Source organism: Myxine glutinosa, chromosome 4 (assembly GCF_964187855.1).
Source record: "Myxine glutinosa chromosome 4, kmMyxGlut1.1, whole genome shotgun sequence".
Taxonomy (NCBI): Eukaryota; Metazoa; Chordata; class Myxini; order Myxiniformes; family Myxinidae; genus Myxine; species Myxine glutinosa.
The window spans coordinates 212,233,945-212,255,017 of record NC_136264.1 but is presented as its reverse complement, the minus strand read 5'-3'; the positions used below and the strand labels follow the sequence as shown (position 1 = coordinate 212,255,017).

The 21,073-nt window shown below is 43.1% G+C and overlaps 1 protein-coding gene across 1 annotated transcript in view; it reads left to right on the top strand.

Annotated features, from left to right (window-relative positions):
* The window catches only part of LOC137426026 (N-acetylgalactosaminyltransferase 7-like), a 270,803-nt gene that overhangs the window by 237,946 nt on the left and 11,784 nt on the right, over positions 1–21,073 (top strand). Inside the window, exons 10-11 of the mRNA XM_068114748.2 lie at positions 10,202–10,300; positions 19,744–19,866. Coding sequence (XP_067970849.1) covers positions 10,202–10,300; positions 19,744–19,866 — 222 coding nt within the window. The remainder of the gene's footprint in view (positions 1–10,201; positions 10,301–19,743; positions 19,867–21,073) is intronic.

Genomic DNA, 21,073 nt, shown 5'->3' with positions numbered 1-21,073 from the left:
CCAATGCAGACAGGTAAAACAAAAATATTTACAGGCCATGAGAGCATTTCTACAAATACAGACAGTGAGAAAAAAGAAAACCATGGTTACAAATCAATACAGACAGCAAATAAAGTTGATATATACAGTCATAAAAAGGTACCGTTTCGAAGCATTTCACATTAAACCAAATAAGAGAGCAATGCTATATTACAAGTTTAATGTAAGGACTCCGTCAGTTAAACTGCACAAGGAACGCCGAACACACCATCGTTTCTGGAAGTCCCCACAGTTATCAAAAGACAATTCCAGGTTCAGCTGAGACGACACCAATGACCTAAGGAAGACTACAGCGTCATCCACTGGAACAACACTGTTCCGGATTTTCCTTTTCCTGGACACATATATAGCAAGTTTTGCCTCAGAAATTAAAAAGTTGGCTAAAAAACATTCGTGCCTACATCTGGGTTTAATACTAAAACCAAATATAAAAACACAATGTGTAAAAACCAACCCCAACCCTTGAATGACATGCGATAAAACAGTAAAAAGTGGTGTCAATCTTGGGCATCCAACAAAGGCATGAAAAAGAGTTTCCTGGGCATCACAAAAAGGGCACTTTTCAAGGACATGTGGACACATTCGGTGTATCAAAACGTTCGAGGGTAAAATATGATGTGCCAATCGCCACTGCAAGTCTCCGGAGCGTTTGGCAACGGGTACCTTGTACATAACAAGCCAGTTTATCGAAGTAGAATGAGTAGTCTGGAGCATTCTCCTCCAGTGCGCTTGTGGTTCTGCAGGTCTATCAGAAACAAGGATTTTGACACACATGGCATAAACAGAGGATTTTTCCATCAACTTAAAGGAGGTGAAACCTTTAAAAGGAAGCAAAAGCTCTGGAAAGGGGCGTTGGGATGAGAGAGGGCCAGCTTCCACCTGTGGAGCCCATTTTAGCTTGGTTTGCTTGAAAAAGCGCAGAATCACAGAAAATATCCTCCCAATGACCCGAATGGACCTAACTCCAGTGGCCACAGCGACGTCTGCAGCTGGTTTCCACTTGTAAGGAGGATGGGTTCTAAAATCTTTAACCTTGGTGCATCCAACATCAATAAACTTTTGCATAAAAGTACGATCACTGCAGACCCCTTCAAAAATGGGGTTTAAAAAAATTGGCTCGTTTAAGAACATTTCAAGGGAATAATTACTGTTATCATGGCGAACGGTAACCGCCTGCCATGCCTTCAGCACACTCCTGTAGAACAGGGGGACTGATGCCATATCGACTTTCTTGCTGCCAATAAGGAACAGCTCCTGATCGTAGCCGAGTCTCCCTGCCTGCCGAAGCAGGCAGTGAGCCAATGCCTTCCACGAGACGTCAGTGTACAGCAGTCGACGAAGCGACAGGAGGCGAAAAGCCATAACTTTACTGGTAATGGCAATCAGACCCTGTTCTCCTTCAGCAACGGGTAGGTTTAACACACCAGGTTTGAGCCAGTGCCCCCCCCCCCCCCCCCAGAAGAAGTCAATAAAACTAGATAGCAGTTTTTTAAGAATAAAATCCGGGGGCTGCAGTGCCATAAAAACGTGCCAAAGCATCGATGCTACAAGGTTATTTATAATGAGGGTTCGGCCCCGATAGGAGAGTTAACAGAGTAAGCCCTTCCATTTTAGCAGCCGCCTCTCAGTTTTAATTATGAGAGATTCCCAGTTTCTCAAAATGAAGTTTTCGGTACCAAGAAAGACACCAAGGTAAAGAACGCCATCCCATGCCCATTCGAGTTGCTCCGGCAGAGTCGGAGGAGTGGCGCCATTTTGCGGACCAAGATAGAGAGCTCTGCTCTTTTTCCAATTCACTTTTGCCGAACTTGCCAAACTGAATTCATGGACGCATTGGACCAAGGCCAAGACGTCCTCATCCGAGTGAACGATTGCACAAAGATCGTCTGCATAAGCAATCACCTTGAACGGGTTCGCAGTTGGTTGAGGAACGAAACCGGAAAGACGTGCGCGCAAACGAACGAGCAAAGGCTCAATCGCGAGGGAGTACAGGAGGCCGGAAAGAGGGCAACCTTGACGAATGCCTCTACTAGCCGGGAAAGGCTGACATAAAATGTTGTTAACTTTTGCTAAACTAAAAATGTTATTATACAGTAGCTGTACGTGAGAGATAAAAAATTCACCAAAACCAAACCCCCGTAAAACAGAGAAAAGATAAAAGTGATCAGTGGCATCGAAGGCCTTTTCTTGATCGAGGAACACCAGACCAGCATTCCTTTGTTCGAGAGAGCAGATATCAATCATGTCACGTACAATAAAGATACTGTCGTGAATTGACCTTTTAGGGACACAGTAAGATTGATCTGGGTGTACGATCTCCCCAATCACGACTCTGAGCCGGTTGGTGAGAGCCTTGGAAAAGATTTTATAATCCACGCATAGCAAGGATATCGGACGCCAATTTTGCACCCGATGCAGATCTCCCTTCTTGGGTATTAGGGCAAGCACCGCTCTACGGCAGCTGAGTGGCAGTTGGTTGAGTCGTAAACTGTCAGAAAATATTTCCAACAGTTCCGTCCCAAAGAGGTCCCAGAAAGCTTTGTATAACTCTACGGGGAGTCCATCCAAGCCAGAGGCTTTTCCATTCGGCAAGGCTTGTAGTGCAACAAACAGTTCCTCCATAGTTATCTTTCTGTCCAGCTCTTGACGTGCAGTAGCTGACAAGGTGGGCAAGGACGCGGTTAAAGAATGCACCATTTCGTCATCAATGTCTTTCCTACAATACAGATCAGAGAAGTAATCTTTAACCAGGGTTCTAATGCCCTTGTGATCCTTTATCATATTGCCCTGCACAGTCCGTAACAAGGTGAGCTGCTCGCTACCCTTTGAAGTGTGTTCAAGTCGAAAGAAGAAACTAGAAGGCACGTCCAGATGACGCAAATTCTCCACACGGAGACGAACCATGGCACCTCTAGCTTGTTTTACACATAGCCTGTTGAGAATAGCTTTCTTTTTGGCCAATGAAAGATTCGTTTCCATTGTGTTGGAAGGTGACAGATGGCTTTGCAAAGCTAAAATTTCTTTTTCAATAACACTTTTAAAGAGAGACTCATCTTTTGTACAAAAGAATCTATACTGCTGACAAAAGGTTTTAATTTGCGCCTTAGCATTATCCCACCATTGATTGAGGGAAGAAAAAGAAGGTTTCCGCAAAAAGCAGTGTACCCCAGAAAGCCCGGAAGGCTTTAAGGAAAGCTTGATCCTCGAAAAGATCCACATTAAAAATCCAATGTGCAGCTCCATAGTTCCGTATCAGAGAGAGAAGAGAAAAGGTGACCATGTGATGATCGGAGAAACCGATTGGTAAAATTTGCACATTGCCCATCATGTTAAGAAAGTTACTATTTATGTAAACACGATCCAGCCGAGCGAAGGAAAGCCGACCGTCAAGACAGCGACACCATGTATACTGGCGTATGAGGGGGTTGTGAAGTCTCCACGCATCAACGAAAGATAATTTAGATAAAACCCTTGCCAGTGGGATGGTACTAGCTAGATGAGGTTCTTTACCGTTCCGGTCCATGGCAGAGTCTAGAGTACAATTAAAATCCCCACTCAAGCAAACAAGATTATTAAAATCTGCATGAGTGAGTGATGTTTCTAACTGTGTGAAGAAGGTGACCCTGTCAGTGCTGTCACTGGGTGAGTAGACATTAAAAAGTGTGTGCCTGTAACCATTGAAGGTGAAAGAGACACAAATTAGATACCCCTTAATTATGTCTTCAAAAACAGTCAGTTTGGAGGAAAAAAGATGAGAAGAATATAGCTATCCCGGCTCTAGGGCAAGCCAAGCTACTGAAAAACCATTGGCCGTTCATCAACCTTCGCCATTGGCTTTCGCACGAAGGACTGCATCTCGTCTCCTGTAAAAGCATGACATCAATATCCATTTCCCCTAGTGAGTAATTTCACCTGGGTCTTGCACAATGGGGACCGCCCCCCATGGATATTCAAGGTAGCTACAGAAAAGGTCATGTGAAGAAGAAGGAGAAGGGGTTATATAGCGGAAGGTTGGTCTACTTGTAGCTCTTCCTTCGCTTTGACGATGTACTTCTTGAGGCGGTATACTTCTCATTCCCCAACTCCGAACTGGCTGGACTTCAGGACGAGATATTTTGCGGATGTTATGAAGATTTTTAGGTCTGGAAAGAAATCTTTCACCTTTACTCGCCTCTTCCGAAAAGTCTTTCAGGAATTTTAGAATTTCTGCAGGTGTGATGCCCGGATCACCCTCCGGCCCATGAGACAACAACAATTCGTTCCAAGCCTCGATGCTGATGCCAGACGTGAGGGATGAGGGTCCATCGGAGTCATAGTCCAATTGATCAGCGAGAATCTCACCCTCTAACGATAAAGCAGGCGCCGGTGCAGCAGATGCTGCGTGTGCCATCCCCTGAATGTCTGCAGGTTTTGGACGCGTCTGCAAGTCAGACAATGATGCAACAGGTGTTGCGAGATTCACCTCTTCATGACCCGCTATGGTCATGCCACGCTCCGGAATTATATGAGGTGTTTCAACGACAGAACTTGTATATGCCTTGAGGGCACAGCCTGGGACATCCTAAGGCACAACCTCCTCAGGTGCGCCATGCCCAGCTGATACAGAAACTGTGCATTCCATGTCTGCGCAGCCCGGGACATTCTGAGGCACGACCTCCTCAGGTTCCTCACGCCCCGCAGAGACGGAGGCTAAAATGGGCTCTGTAGGTGTATTATTGTCATCACAAGCAGCTCTTTCACTCTGATTCATTAATTCTTTATCATCATCAGGAGTTAGAGATGCAAATCTATTGTGTAAGGCTATGCCGGTAACACAAGGAGCCACCTCAGTGAGGGGTCCATTGTCGCTTCCAGTCAACACAATCTTTTTTGAATCCCTCGTTGCTGCTTCGTCATTAACGTTCGGCCGTTTGTGCTTCTTCCGAGCAGTAACAACAGTGAAACCTTCATCATTCACGGAGGAATCCCTCACTGCTGCTGTCGATGTCGACGGCTGATTGTCCACAGCATTACCAGGTTCTGCCTGCTCGGTTGTTCTCACGGGGACAGTTACCTTCGTACAGGTATCTCTCGCTGTTGCCGCCGATGTGGATGGCTGATCGTCCACAGCATTACCAGGTTCTGCCTGCTCGGTTGTTCTCACGGGGACAGTTACCTTCGTGCAGGCACCTTTAACATGTCCGTGTTGCCCGCAAATGAAACAGGTCGTCGTTTCGGTCGACACATATATTTGATAGTTACGACCATTGAGCGACAGCGTCATGGTCGCATTAAGCATCTGAGCGTTGTCTTTGAGGATAATATAACAATGACGCCAGAAGGTCATGACGTGTCGGAGCGAGGCGTCTGCTCGAAGTCGCAGGGGGATCATCGATATCCGGGACACGACGGTGCCGAAACGCTTAAGCGAAGAGACAATGTGTTCGCTTTTTATAAACGGCGGTAAGTTCGACAAAATGATTCGGACCGCCGGTGTGTCCATCGGACTAACACTTATATAAATGCCCTGGGATAAGGACAAACCGTGTTCCACCACCTCATTAACGAGGTGTTCCTTTGATACAAAAACCACGATTCTGTGGTTCATCCTGGAGGCAGCGAGGACATTATCCAGGCCGACAATGTTACCAATACTGGTTACCACGTCCTCGACGCTCACTCCGTCAGGCGGGCAAGCAATAAGCCCGTGTTTGCGAGTCAATGACTCATACCTGCTATTGTGCAAACGAACGTTCGCCATAGCTAAAAATAAATGAAACTAAAGAAACGGTTTCGAAATAAAATAAAAGAGAAACCGTCGCGAGCAAAACCTGCAGGCGAAGGTAAAATGAAAAGAAATAGAATAAGGGAGCCGATAAACGACGATGATGAAGAACACGGCAAGCAGAGCACAGGCCCGAAGAACACAAGGTTCTTTAGGACTCGCACCAAACTCACCGTGCGCGCTCTCTTTCTCTCTCTTGTCTCAACAAAGAAGGAAAACATGGGGAAAACTTCACAAGCACGTACAAGGACACAGAGGGAGTGAAATGTGGGATGGGAAAGGCAACAACACAACACAGTACTCACAGCTCCTCACACACAGCAGCCATGATTGCCATGCCCACGCACGACTCACCAACGACCAGCAGGGGGCGCGAGAGAGGGGGCGACAGAGACAGATATATATATATATATATAGTGAGAGGGAAGGGGGGGAGACAAGAGACGGAGACAAGAGCGAAAGGGACGATCCATGGAGACCGATTGATACTCTGACAGTGCCCTGACAAATCCAGGAATGAATGAATGGGGACGATTTGGCCCCCGACTTCAGTTGGTGGTACAACCACCACGACGAGGCATCTCCAATAGGTGTTGTCCTTTAATATGTTGTCAACGTTGGTATAATTGTCATCCAAATTTCTCATCCTTGTCAATCATTTGTTTCTTTTTGATCGGCTCAAACCTCAAGGTTCTTTAACAACCATTTTCCAACCAGCAAACGGGTTTCGACCAAACTTGAGTTTATTTTAACAAAAATCAAGCACAAGTGATATACAAAGCACACCTGGCATGGCGATGAACACAACAAAAGGGAACGATAACTCGCTCCTCCTCTTCTGCTTCTCACTCTGCTTTATGATCTATATTTACCTCGGGCAAGAACATTCGCGAAAGTCCATCCTTCTGTAAAATACTCGACATTACCCTCATAGAAGGAGAGGGTATTGCATTTGGTCCGTTTGTTTGTCTGTCTTTCTGTCTGTTTGGCTGTCTGTTTGTCTGCACAAAATGTGCTGACATAGACCACAACTGCCACCTGGTGGTAGCCAGTAGTACCCATTCTCTTTATTTTAACCGAGTAAATCTATAAAGTATTACAAATTAGAATTTGAGTATGTCTATAAAGTATGTACAACTAGAATGCGAGTACGTCTCTAAATTATGTACATTTAGAATGTGAGTACATCGATAAAGAATGGACAATTAGAATGTAAGTACGTCTATAAAGTATGTACAATTTTTTCAGTGAGCACATCTATAAATTACGTACAATTTGAATGTGAGTTCGTCTATAAAGTATATACAATTAGAATGTGAGTACGTCTATAAATTATGTACAATTAGAATGTGAGTACGTCTATAAATTATGTACAATTAGAATGTGAGTACGTCTATAAATTATGTACAATTAGAATGTGAGTACGTCTATATTCTATAACGTATGTACAATTAGAATGTTAGTACGTTTATAAATTATGTACAATTAGAATGTGAGTACATCTATAAATTATGTACAATTAGAATGTGAGTACGTCTATAAAGTATGTACAATTAGAATGTTAGTTCGTCTATAAAGTATGTACAATTAGAATGTGAGTACGTCTATAAATTATGTACAATTAGAATGTGAGTACGTCTATAAATTATGTACAATTAGAATGTGAGTACGTCTATAAATTATGTACAATTAGAATGTGAGTACGTCTATCTATCTATAATTCCAGTAATCTCTGTGTGTGTGTGTGTGTGTGTGTGTCTGTGTGTGTGTTTGTTTGTTTGTCTGTGACCGCTGTTTCTCGACAACCACGGGTCCGATATACTTGAAACTTGCCAGGTATATTGCTGGGGACCCGAGGATGTGCCTTTTCAAGGTTTGAAATTAATCGGACAAGTAGTTACCGAGCTATGTCCAAAAAACGATTCAACCAATCAGAGAGCAGCGAGCTATCACGTGTGCCGAACGTGGCGAACAGACTCTGCCTCGGACGGCACATTTGAGAGCGTATTCATTTATTTCACGTTGGCAAACTATGTTGGCGTTAAACTATGTTTTAAAACTAATAAAAACTAAACCAAACTCCGCAAGCCGTTCGCTTTGGACCAAACCATTTCATGTAAATAGAGGGGGGGGGGGGGGGATTGTCACCGTACTCGCAAGCCGTTCGCTTTGGACCAAACCATTTCATGTAAATAGAGGGGGGGGGGGGATATAATTTTAGATATCTATCTATAATTCCAGTAATCTCTGTGTGTATGTTTGTATGTTTGTATGTTTGTATGTTTGTATGTTTGTCTGTGACCGCTGTTTCTCGACAACCACGGGTCCGATATACTTGAAACTTGCCAGGTATATTGCTGGGGACCTGAGGATGTGCCTTTTCAAGGTTTCATATTAATCGGACAAGTAGTTACCGAGCTATGGCGATTTCTTTACCAAACTCCGCAAGCCGTTCGCTTTGGACCAAACCATTTCATGTAAATAGAGGGGGGGGGATTGTCACCGTACTCGCAAGCCGTTCGCTTTGGACCAAACCATTTCATGTAAATAGAGGGGGGGGATTGTCACCGTACTCGCAAGCCGTTCGCTTTGGACCAAACCATTTCATGTAAATAGAGGGGGGGGATTGTCACCGTACTCGCAAGCCGTTCGCTTTGGACCAAACCATTTCATGTAAATAGAGGGGGGGGGATATAATTTTAGATATATATATAGTACGGGCATGCCCTAGTATTCTATAATGTATGTACAATTAGAATGTTAGTATGTCTATAAAGTATGTACAATTAGAATGTGAGTACGTCTATAAAGTATGTACGATTAGAATGTGAGTACGTCTATAAAGTATGAACAATTAGAATGTTAGTACGTCTATATTCTATAACATATGTACAATTAGAATGTTAGTACGTCTATAAAGTATGTACAATTAGAATCTGAGTCCGTCTATAAAGTATGTACAATTAGAATGTCAGTACGTCTATAAAGTATGTACAATTAGAATGTGAGTACGTCTATAAAGTATGTACAATTAGAATGTTAGTACATCTATAAAGTATGTACAATTAGAATGTGAGTACGTCTATAAAGTATGTACAATTAGAATATTAGTACATCTATAAAGTATGTACTATAAAACCACACGAAACAAGTGTCGGAGAGGGTCTCCAATCTTCGATTGCTCGTTTTGATTAGTAGATGGTTCTATAAGCAGAAGTTTCTAGAAATTACTCGAACTTTTGTGATCTTTCCACATCACTTAAAGGCTAACTAAGATGTTATAACTAGTCACCTTTATCCGTTACTCAAACTTCAACATAAACATCTCACCTGAAGAAACATTAGTCTTTATTAAACAATAAGTATACAGTCACACCGAACATAATACGCCACCTAACAGTCATTCATAAACATTAATATATAGAATATGGTGGAAGTTGAAGGCCAAGCGTGCACCGGATGGGATAGGTGTGGAAGATCCCACTTTCCTCCTTTCTTAGTCATTTATTTCAGTTTCTCAACATTTTAATTCTTCATTTCGAAATTTTCACTATACTGTCAGATATATTGTGGAGATATCATTCAGGATAATGAACAGGTAACCAGAAGGGGTGGTATTAAGAGTTGCTGTTTAGTAAGCAAATTTTCGCAAAAGCCTTTAATAGAAAAGAAATGCTATTTTTTGGGGCAAGCGGATGGATGACCAGCAATGACTAATTAGCCCGTCCGCAGCGTAGCGGGAGATGGCGTTTTACAATCGCTTCTGTTTGTCTGTGTGTCTGTCTGTGTTCCTGTCCGGGTTGTAACATTTTTACCATCTAATCTTTTCTCATCAAATTTTCAACAAAGCTTTATAATGAGAATATGGAGAAGACAAATTAATAATTTTGTCAAAAGGTCAAAGGTCAGCATCACATTAAAATCGGCAATTTCCATCTGATTGACCTGAAATTTTAAGAATTAGCATATTGGGTCACAGAATTGGTTTACCAATCAAAAGATAGAAGCTGATTGTTCTTTTGTTTTTTTGTTTTAGATAAAAAGGTCAAAGGTCAAGGTTGCATGAAATCATCAATTTTCATTCGATTGACTTTTGGTTTGCATAATGGGTAACTGAAGCCGATATATTTTGATGTGAAAAGGTCAAGGTTACCTAAAATCGTCAATTTTTTTGTGTTTTTTTTTAAAGCTGTTTTCATCATGTTTAGCATCAGAAGAAGAAGAAGAAGTCTGAATATAAAGCGGACGGGGACAGTATTTGCATTTTCAGATGCTTCCTAGTTGCAAATGGTATACAGGTGCACACAGAGCTTACTAACATATAGAAGCATTAACCTCATAACAAACCATGAGCCTGTGTGCAACACCCCTCCCCTCAACCTATCCCTTTTTGCACAGGTCCGCGGAAAAGGTACCAGCTCTTGTCTGGATAGCATGGGTCGCAAGGATGGCGGGGAGGTAGAGCTGGGGATTTGTCATGGAATGGGAGGAAATCAGGTAAGCGCTCGACATGGGCAGCAGGTGTATAAACATGGTATGTGTAATCGTTCAATCTAACAAGAGATAACAAAATGGTTGTTTCAATAAATATTGAAGAATGAGTACAATATGAGCTGAACAATGAATTTCAATGTGCACACCTAACAGATTGAGTTATCTATCTATAATTCCAGTAATCTCTGTGTGTGTGTTTGTCTGTGTGTATGTCTGTGTGTCTGTGACCGCTGTTTCTCGACAACCACGGGTCCTATATACTTTAAACTTGCCAGGTATATTGCTGGGGACCTGAGGATGTGCCTTTTCAAGGTTTCATATTAATCGGACAAGTAGTTACCGAGCTATGTCCAAAAAACGATTCAACCAATCAGAGAGCAGCGAGCTATCACGTGTGCCGAACGTGCCGAACAGACTCTGCCTCGGACGGCACATTTGAGAGCGTATTCATTTATTTCACGTTGGAAAACTATGTTGGCGTTAAACTATGTTTTAAAACTAATTAAAACTAATTTGCGATTCATCGTAACTGCGATATGCGACCTTCCGGACAGTCAAATGAGGACGTCACTTCCGGACTTACGGATAGTCATAGTGACGACGTACTGATGCTGAACGTGGCGAGCAGACGCTGTAAGGTACGATCGATTGTAGTACACGTTTATAATAACTCTGCCGATACAGGCCCGATTAACTGCAGCGCCATCCGAGCTGCGGCGTCGGGACGATACATTCATTGTACGGTCACATCACGCACTTACGGGCACGCCCATGGGCCCATGGGCACGCCCATGCATGCATGGGCGAAGACATTTTTTTTTTTTTTTTTGGCAAGGAACGGGCACCCACGTACGGGCACGTCCTAGTAAACACAATCACAATAAGTTCTAAGCAAACGTCACAAGTAGCTGTTTGTGTATTATCAGAAAAAGATGAAAATTTTTTCTCAGAAAATTTTGTTTTCTCAACAGAATGCCTTGTGATGACGATGAGACTGAATTTGATAGGTTTGTACGATGGTGCATTGTCCGTCAGTCCGTCAGCCCATCTTTTGGTCAGTCAGTCAGTAGGTCAGTCAGTCAGACCGTTAGTCAGTCAGTCCAGCAGTCCGTCCGTTAGTCCGTCCATCAGTCCGTCTGTCAGTCCGTCCGTTAGTTAGTCCGTTATTCCGTCAGTCCGTCCGTTAGTCCATCAGTCCGTCCGTTAGTCCATCAGTCAGTCAGTCCATCAGTCAGTCAGTCCATCCGTTAGTCTGTTAGTCAGTCAGTCCGTCCGTCAGTCCGTCCATTAGTCCATCCATCAGTCCGTCCGTTAGTCTGTTGGTCAGTCCGTCCGTCCGTCAGTCCGTCCATTAGTCCATCCGTCAGTCCGTCCGTTAGTCTGTTAGTCAGTCAGTCCGTCCGTCAGTCCGTCCATTAGTCCATCAGTCAGTCCATCCGTTAGTCTGTTGGTCAGTCCGTCCGTCAGTCCGTCCATGAGTCAGTCAGTCCATCAGTCAGTCCATCCGTTAGTCAGTCAGTCCGTCCGTCAGTCAGTCCGTCAGTCCGTCAGTCAGTCCGTCCAGTCAGTCCGTCAAGTCAGTCAGTCAGTCCTTCCAGTCCGTTCAGTCCATCAGTCAGTCTGTTAGTCCATCAGTCCGTCTGTTAGTCTGTTCGTCAGTCAGTCTGTCAGTCCATCAGTCAGTCAGTCAGTCCGTCCAGTCAGTCCGTCCGTCCAGTCAGTCCGTCCGTCCAGTCAGTCCGTCCGTCCAGTCCATCAGTCAGTCAGTCTGTCCGTCCAGTCAGTCAGTCCAGTCAGTCCGTCCGTCAGTCCATCCATTAAAACTTGAAACTTCTTCTCCGAAACCACTGAAGGGATTGAGACGAAATTTGGCACAAATGATATTTGTTGTGTTGTGACTAAAGTTTGTTCAAAGCATTAAAATACTCGAGATTTAAGGGGGTTTGGTTCGGTGGATGTGTGGAGTATCGTTGAGAGAGAGGAAGACAAATGATGAATTGCGAAAGATGATGGGAATATTGCCTGTGATGGATGCTGTGAAGAGGAACAGGTTGAGATGGTTTGGTCATGTGTTGAAGAAGGATGAAAGTGACTGCTTGAGAAGAGTGATGGAAATGAATGTAGAAGGAAGTAGAGGACGGGGAAGACCGAGAAAGACTTGGGTAAAGATGGTCGAAGAAGAAATGCGGGCAAGGGGGTTAACAAGGAGAGATGCAGAAAATAGGGCAAAATGGAGAAGATTGTCATGGGGACCGCAAGGCTAACCCCTGCTCTAGCAGGGAACATGGCCTTAAAATGCCTGTTGTGTTGTTTGTTGTTGTCTACGCCCCTTCAAAGGGCACAGACCGACGAACCTTCTATGACAGGTTACGACTCCACATGATGCAGTTAGACCTGCAGAAGTGCATTATAATGGGGGGGGGGGGGGGGAGGGGGGGTGGTGATTTTAATTCCACCCAGCAACCTGAATGCGATCGGAATGGCGCAGAACCTCTGTTGTTGTTGTTGTTGTTGTTGTTGTTGTTGTTGTTGTTGTTGTAAGGGGCTTTACGGGGGTCAAAGTGGGTCCAGGTTTGACCCCCCAAAATATGAATTTGCTTTTTCCTCTGAAACTACACACACTATTTCTATGAAACTTTACCACAACCTTCACCACCCGTGATGTACCAAAGTTTGTTCATGGCAGTAAAAAAAAAAACTACCCCTTTTGGGGGTTTACGCGGGGGGGAGGTGGGGGTGGGGATGGGGTTGCTCCCCAAAATAGGTATTTGCTTTCTTCTCAAAAACTACACACACAATGTCGATGAAACTTGACCACAACCATCACCACCCGTGATGTACCAAAGTTTGTTCGCGGCAGTAAAAAAAATCTGCCCCTTTGGGGGTATACGCGGGGGGGGGGGGGGGTTGCTCCCCAAAATAGGTATTTGCTTTCTTCTCAAAAACTACACACACAATGTCGATGAAACTTGACCACAACCATCACCACCCGTGATGTACCAAAGTTTGTTCGCGGCAGTAAAAAAATCTGCCCCTTTGGGGGTATACGCGGGGGGGGGGGGGGGGTTGCTCCCCAAAATAGGTATTTGCTTTCTTCTCAGAAACTACACACACAATGTCGATGAAACTTGACCACAACCATCACCACCCGTGATGTACCAAAGTTTGTTCGTGGCATGAAAAAAAATCTGCCCCTTTCGGGGTCTCTGGGGGGGGGGGGGGGAAGGTTGCCCCCCAAAATAGGTATTTGCTTTCTTGTCAGAAACTACACACGCAATTTCGTTGAAACTTCACCACAACCTTAATCACCCGTGATGTACCAAAGTTTGTTCGCGGCAGTAAAAAAATCTGCCCCTTTGGGGGTATACGCGGGGGGGGGGGGGGGGTTGCTCCCCAAAATAGGTATTTGCTTTCTTCTCAAAAACTACACACACAATGTCGATGAAACTTGACCACAACCATCACCACCCGTGATGTACCAAAGTTTGTTCGCGGCAGTAAAAAAAATCTGCCCCTTTGGGGGTATACGCGGGGGGGGGGGGGGGGTTGCTCCCCAAAATAGGTATTTGCTTTCTTCTCAGAAACTACACACACAATGTCGATGAAACTTGACCACAACCATCACCACCCGTGATGTACCAAAGTTTGTTCGCGGCATGAAAAAAAATCTGCCCCTTTCGGGGTCTCTGGGGGGGGGGGGGGAAGGTTGCCCCCCAAAATAGGTATTTGCTTTCTTGTCAGAAACTACACACGCAATTTCGTTGAAACTTCACCACAACCTTAATCACCCGTGATGTAGCATTGTTTGTTCAAGGCATTAGAAAAATTGGGGTCTTAGGAGATATTAGTCCAGGAGCCAGAATCTGCTCAAAAAGGTTTCGTGCAACACCCACTACACAGTTGGTTTGTCACTTCCAGGTGATTGGGGAACATCTATAGAACAAATCCAGCCCTGATGTGCAGTTCAATTGTGGCAGCAACAATAAATGGCAGCCACTTTTCTATGAGGGGGGTGGTGTCCGAGGCGTAAATCTGAGATTTTGACGGATTTCATTTATTTATTTTTTCTCTTAGCCCCAACAGGCAAGATACATCCAATTTTGTTGTGAAAGTTTCATTCATGAGTTTGAGACATCTTCTGCATGCTCACAATGCGTCGTATGACCACCCACAGGTGATCGTGCAATCACCAGATACTGACGTTGCAGTCATGTGCATACACATTACACATGTACGCCACAACGAGATGCCAAAAACTTTGGTTTCGTACTGCAATAAAGCAAAAGTTACGACACGTACCAATCCACGAAATAGTCGTGGCCATTGGTCCAGAAGTATGCAAAGCACTCCCATCATTGCATGCACTAACAGGAAGTGACACGACGAGTGCCTTCAGTGGAATTGGTAAGAAGACAGCTTTGAGGAAACTTCAGGACGGTAAAGACCACCAACAGAAAGTGTCGCAACTGGGAGATATTATCCCACCGACAGAGGATCCTGTCCGTGCTTGTGAACGGTTCATATGCTCCCTGGACACAACAGGTCAGGCAGCAGGTGACACGGCGGACGAAATCAGATATTGGATGTTCTGCCAGAAAAGGCAGAGGAGTGAATGCCGACCACCAACATCTGACTATGAGGCAACACATTTATCGAGCTAACTATCAGTCATTCATCTGGAAGAAGTCATTGCTCCCCAACCAAGCACTACCAAAGCCAGATGGTAATGCATGGAACATCGAAGATGGAACTCTCCAGCCCACCCTCTTGACCAAAGACCCTGCTCCAGTTGGACTAGTTGAGCTGACCGCGTGCAAGTGTAAAGTGTCTGCATGTCAACGCAGCCACGTATGTGCCTGCATGAACAATAACATGCCATGCACAGAAGCCTGCACTTGCATGGGAGGTGAACAATGCAAAAACCCAAACAAAGAACCGACCACAAGCGACTCAGAAGATGATGATGAGGAAGATTAATGATGACATTTTCGTGATTTTATACCACTTAGAGGATGATTCAGTAGCAAAATATGTTTGTTTATTTTAATAATACAACAAATAACAGTTACATGTTAACATTGTAATGTTCAGTGGATGACTATGGTTATGATACGCAGCCAGATTTGACCTGGTGAGATATTTTTGCTGAGATTACTTGTGGACTTTTGGTCATAACAGGAGTGGGGTTGATGATTTAAGGGGAAATGAAATCTATATTTTTCTGACTTTACGTCAGGATTGTCCAATTTTGTTTCTTGAAAAGATCATAAACAAGTACAAATACATTCTAAGTACACCGCCCCATGCCAAATAATTAAATATGCTGCAGCGCGGCATTGCCGGGGCGCCTCCGGCGCCCGGCAATACCGCAGTGCAGCTCATTGAGGCTGCATTGGGAGGGAGAGGTGAACACTAATTGATTGATTAATTGTATAATTAAAATCAATAAAAGATTATCACAAAATATTTTCATAATCAATTGGCTAATCGCATAACTAAACCACTAGTGTTTCATCCGAAGATGTATCTTTTAGAAATTTAATTAAATAAGTAATTTATACAAAATTAAATAATTAATTGATTACTCAATAAATAATTAATCGATTAATCAATAAATAATTAATAGATGAAATGATTAATCAATAAATCAAAAATATCCTTGATAGCCACATCACTTGGTCACTCATGTCCAAATATTAGCTTCCCAGCTCAAAAGGTGCCTGAGATATTGGCCAAATGAGAAAGAAAATAAATAAATGATTAATAATGAAAATAAATAAATAATAATCATAAAAAAATTAAATTATTAATCAATTTGGTCAAAGAACACATAAACCACCACCATTTCATCAGAATCTGTAACTTAAAAAAAAAATTTTTTTTTGTCATTAATCAAATAATTAAATAATTAATCGATTAATTGATTAATTAATAAATCAAAAATATCCTTTGCAGCCAAATCACCTGGTCATTGGCATGCCCAAATATCAGCTTCCTAACTCAAAAGGTGCCTGAGTTAATGGTCAGAAGAGAAAGGAAATTTGATTAATTAAATAAGTACTTAATTAATCGTTAATAATTAAATAACTCCTCAATTTATTGATTAATCAAAAAAAAAAAATACCGTTTTTGACAAAAGACTTGCTCACTATTGTGCCTAAATTTCAGCTTCCTAGCTCAAAGGATGGCTGAGATATCGCCCGGACAAACAAACAAGAAAGAAAACAAGTACACATACATTCAAAGTACACCGCCCCATGCCAAATAATTCAATATGCTGCAGCGCGGCATTGCCGGGGCGCCTCAGGCGCCCGGCAATGCCGCAGTGCAGCTCATTGAGGCTGCATTGGGAGGGAGAGGTGTACACTAATTGATTGATTAATTGTTTAATTAAAATCAATAAAAGATTATCACAAAATATTTTCATAATCAATTGGCTAATCGCATAACTAAACCAGTAGTGCTTCATCCAAAGATGTATCTTTTAGAAATTTAATTAAATAAGTCATTTATAAAAAATTAAATAATTAATTGATTACTCAATAAATAATTAATCGATTAATCAATAAATACTTAATAGATGAAATGATTAATCAATAAATAAAAAATATCCTTGATAGCCACATCACTTGGTCACTCATGTCCAAATATTAGCTTCCCAGCTCAAAAGGTGCCTGAGATATTGGCCAAATGAGAAAGAAAATAAATAAATGATTAATAATGAAAATAAATAAATAATAATCATAAAAAAATTAAATTATTAACCAATTTGGTCAGAGAACACATAAACTACCACTATTTCATCAGAATCTGTAACTTAAAAAAAAATTTTTTTTTGTCATTAATCGAATAATTAAATAATTAATCGATTAATTGATTAATTAATAAATCAAAAATATCCTTTGCAGCCAAATCACCTGGTCATTGGCATGTCCAAATATCAGCTTCCTAACTCAAAAGGTGCCTGAGTTAATAATGGTCAGAAGAGAAATGAAATTTAATTAATTAAATAAGTACTTAATTAAACGCTAATAATTAAATAACTCCTCAATTAATTGATTATTCAAAAAACAAAAAATACCGTATTTGACAAAGGACTTGCTCACTACTGTGCCGAAATTTCAGCTTCCTAGCTCAAAGGATGGCTGAGATATCGCCCGGACAAACAAACAAGAAAACAAACAAACAAGAAAGAAACCAGAGTGAAAACTGAGTACTCTCTTTCAGCGTGCGTCACTGCCGAGCCCCCTTTGGTGCCCGTCAATGACGATTTGTAATGCCTGGAGATGGCATAGGAAAGGAGCGGTGTACAACAAGAAAACAAGAAAGAAACCAGAGTGAAAACTGAGTACTCTCTTTCAGCGTGCGTCACTGCCGAGCCCCCTTTGGTGCCCGGCAATGACGATTTGCAATGCCTGGAGATGGCATAGGAAAGGAGCGGTGTACAAGATATATCATATTACAACCATAACCGCATTTGAACAACATAAAGATGATATTGCACAATTACAGTCGAAAAGCAAAAACTACATATTTCAGGGATTTTGTGTGTTTTGGGTATAATAATAATTTTTTTTTAAATCATACTTGAACAGCACAACGAAAATCCCCTCATACTTCCCACTATCCTTTTAATTATAATGTTGAAGAATCTCCATTGGAAGAGCTGAAAAAACAAAAATACAAAAAAAAATCGTCAATCTCAAGCTTTACGCTACCCCTTAATAGAAAAGTGGCTGCCATTTATTGTTGCTGCCACAATTTAACTGTACATCAGGGCTGGATTTGTTCTACAGATGTATCCCAAGCACCCTGAAATGACAAACCAACTGTGTAGTGGGTGTTGCACGAAACTAATTTTCTCGGCCTCTCTTGAAAACTGGCTCCTGGACTATTGGCACTTCAAGCAAAGGATTACTGTGACTCCATGGAACTGACTCAATCGGTGAACTTTCTGACCTGAAATTCTCCCAATGGGGAATCCTCCCTTCTGGACTTGGTGATGACAACCTTCTCTGCTGCTCTTTCTCTGCCCCAATTGGTTCATCTGATTGTATGCTTGTGAAAGTCAACATCTCTCTGGCCATTCTCAGAGAGCTTCCTCAACGTCGGCGAGCCTGGCAGTTCACTCAGAGAGATTGGCAGGGACTGCAAGGAGCCATCTCTCTTTAGGACTGGTCCACCATATCTACTGCCACTGTTATTAACTCAGCCTGGGAATTCATCCACAGAAACTTGCTCTGTCTTGTGCACAGATCCATCCCATCTCATCTTCAATTATCCGACCATTCTTCCCCCTCATGGTATACTGAATCCTGTGGTGAGGCAGTTGCCTTAAACAGTGCCTTTTCTTCCTGGAAAGCAAAGCCGACCGAAGGCAATTTCATCTCATTCCACAAAGCCCGCAACAAGTGAATGTCCACTCTCAAGAGGGCCAGAACACAACATCTGTCCAACCTCAATAATGAACTTTCAAACTTGTCTCCCTCTTCTTCAACCTGGTGGCCCCTTATTAAGTCTGTTTCTGGTGTATACTCCCCTTCCATCCTTTCCTCTCTTCAAATGGCACTACAGCCGACTCCGCTCGTGAGCAAAGAAAGCTCCCTCTATTTTGTCCTTCAACTCTGCCGTTGGTATTTCCCACCTCTTTCTTCTGTCACTTTTGTTCTGGTGCGTCCTGATTCGTTCAGTGTCCCAGCTCCTCAACGAGCCTCGACTTTGTTTACAAAAAAATAGAATTACCCTTACATCAACTTACATTTGTCATAATGCTCATTCATTGTAGTTCAATGTTGTGATTCCTATGTGGGTTAAATAGGAGTCCTTGGGATGAGTCCAGTGCAGGTATGGATGTTTTTACCTAACCTCCATGGGATGAGTCCAGTGCAGGTGTGGATGTTTTTACCTAACCTCCATGGGATGAGTCCAGCGCAGGTATGGATGTTTTTACCTAACCTCCATGTACAGCATCCCCATTGTTGTTCATACACTTTCCAGGTGCAACCAGACTCAGTGGCGTAAGGGTTGGAGTGTTTGCTCTGAGTCTGGGAGGTTCGAACCTGGTCCTGGCCAAGTCATACCAAAGACTTCTTTTAAATGCTTCCTTGCTTGATACTCAGCATTCAAAAGGATTGAGCAAATTATAGGCTGGCAAATCAAAGCAGCAAATAGCCATAGGTTGGCAACCATAGCACAGACTTTGATGGGCCTGATGCCCTCCTGCATCGAAGTTCCTCGTTGGTGAACTCGTGTTATATTAACAGGACAACAAGGACTTTGGTCACGTGGATACATTTCACACATAACATTCACTTCCTCGTGGGAGTCACACCTACCTTCCCATAATCCCCATGGGAAACACACAAGATTGTGAGAGATGCTGACCAAGGGTGTTGCGCTGAGCAAGGGTGTTGCGCTGAGCATGGGTGTTGCGTGTCCCTTTTCAGCTCTTCCGATTGAACGAAGCCCAACAGCTCATGCAGTACGATCAGTGCCTGACGCACAGCACCGACGGCCATTCCATCATCGTCATGCACTGCGACAGCAGCCAGTATGGCCACTGGCAAAGGGTGAGTAATCCGCAAGCATTGCTTAATGTAGAACATTACTACAACACCGTGTCATGTTCCTCCTCCTCATCCGTGTGGTCGCTTCTCCATTTGGAATTGAATGTGGGGTCCAGACTAACCCTCACTGAGATATGAACTGTCGATCTTTATATGGAGGGTCTGTGGTAAGAGCGGATACAATGGGATCATGTCAGACAAGGATTTGAACCATGTGATCCTCAAAGGAAATTCTATGTTTGCTCATTTGTAGCAATTGCTCCTTGTAATGTAATCATTTAGTCAATGGATAGGTTGTTGTTGTTGTTGTTGTTGTTGTTGTTGTTGTTGTATAGCCCCGGACAGTTCTCTCGAACAAGCCCGCGGATCTCCCAGGAGAAACCCAGAGATCCCCCACATCGAGGATGGTGTAACCGCACATTCACGAAGTCAGGGCCACAACAGACTTAGAGAAAGAGAAGGAGAGAGAGCGAGAAGGAGAGAAGGAGAGAGAGCGAGAAGGAGAGAGAGCGAGAAGGAGAGAGAGCGAGAAGGAGAGAGAGCGAGAAGGAGAGAGAGCAAGAAGGAGAGAGAGAGAGAAGGAGAGAGAGCGAGAAGGAGAGAGAGCGAGAAGGAGAGAGAGCGAGAAGGAGAGAGAGCGAGAAGGAGAGAGAGCGAGAAGGAGAGAGAGCGAGAAGGAGAGAGAGCGAGAAGGAGAGAAGGAGAGAGAGAGAGAAGGAGAGAGAGCGAGAAGGAGAGAAGGAGAGAGAGCGAGAAGGAGAGAAGGAGAGAGAGCGAGAAGGAGAGAAGGAGAGAGAGCGAGAAGGAGAGAAGGAGAGAAGGAGAGAGAGAGAGAGAGAGAGAGAGAGAGAGAGAGAGAGAGAGAGAGAGACGGAGAGAGAGAGAGAGACAGACGGAGAGAGAGACGGAAAGAGAGACGGAAAGAGAGACGGAAAGAGAGACGGAAAGAGAGACGGAAAGAGAGACGGAAAGAGAGACGGACGGACGTTTTATGTCCTTTTATTACAAAAGTATAAAAACCAATAAATGATGATTCAAAGGAAACACTCACAACAGTTGCACAACCCTTTACATGATAAATAAACAAAATATAAGCAAACAAACAAGAGAGTATTAAGGAAATGAACTACATAGTAAATACTAACTGACCCTCAGCTATTTTACAAAATGCATTTTTTTACACACCACTGCTTCTCAAAGAGTTGTAACT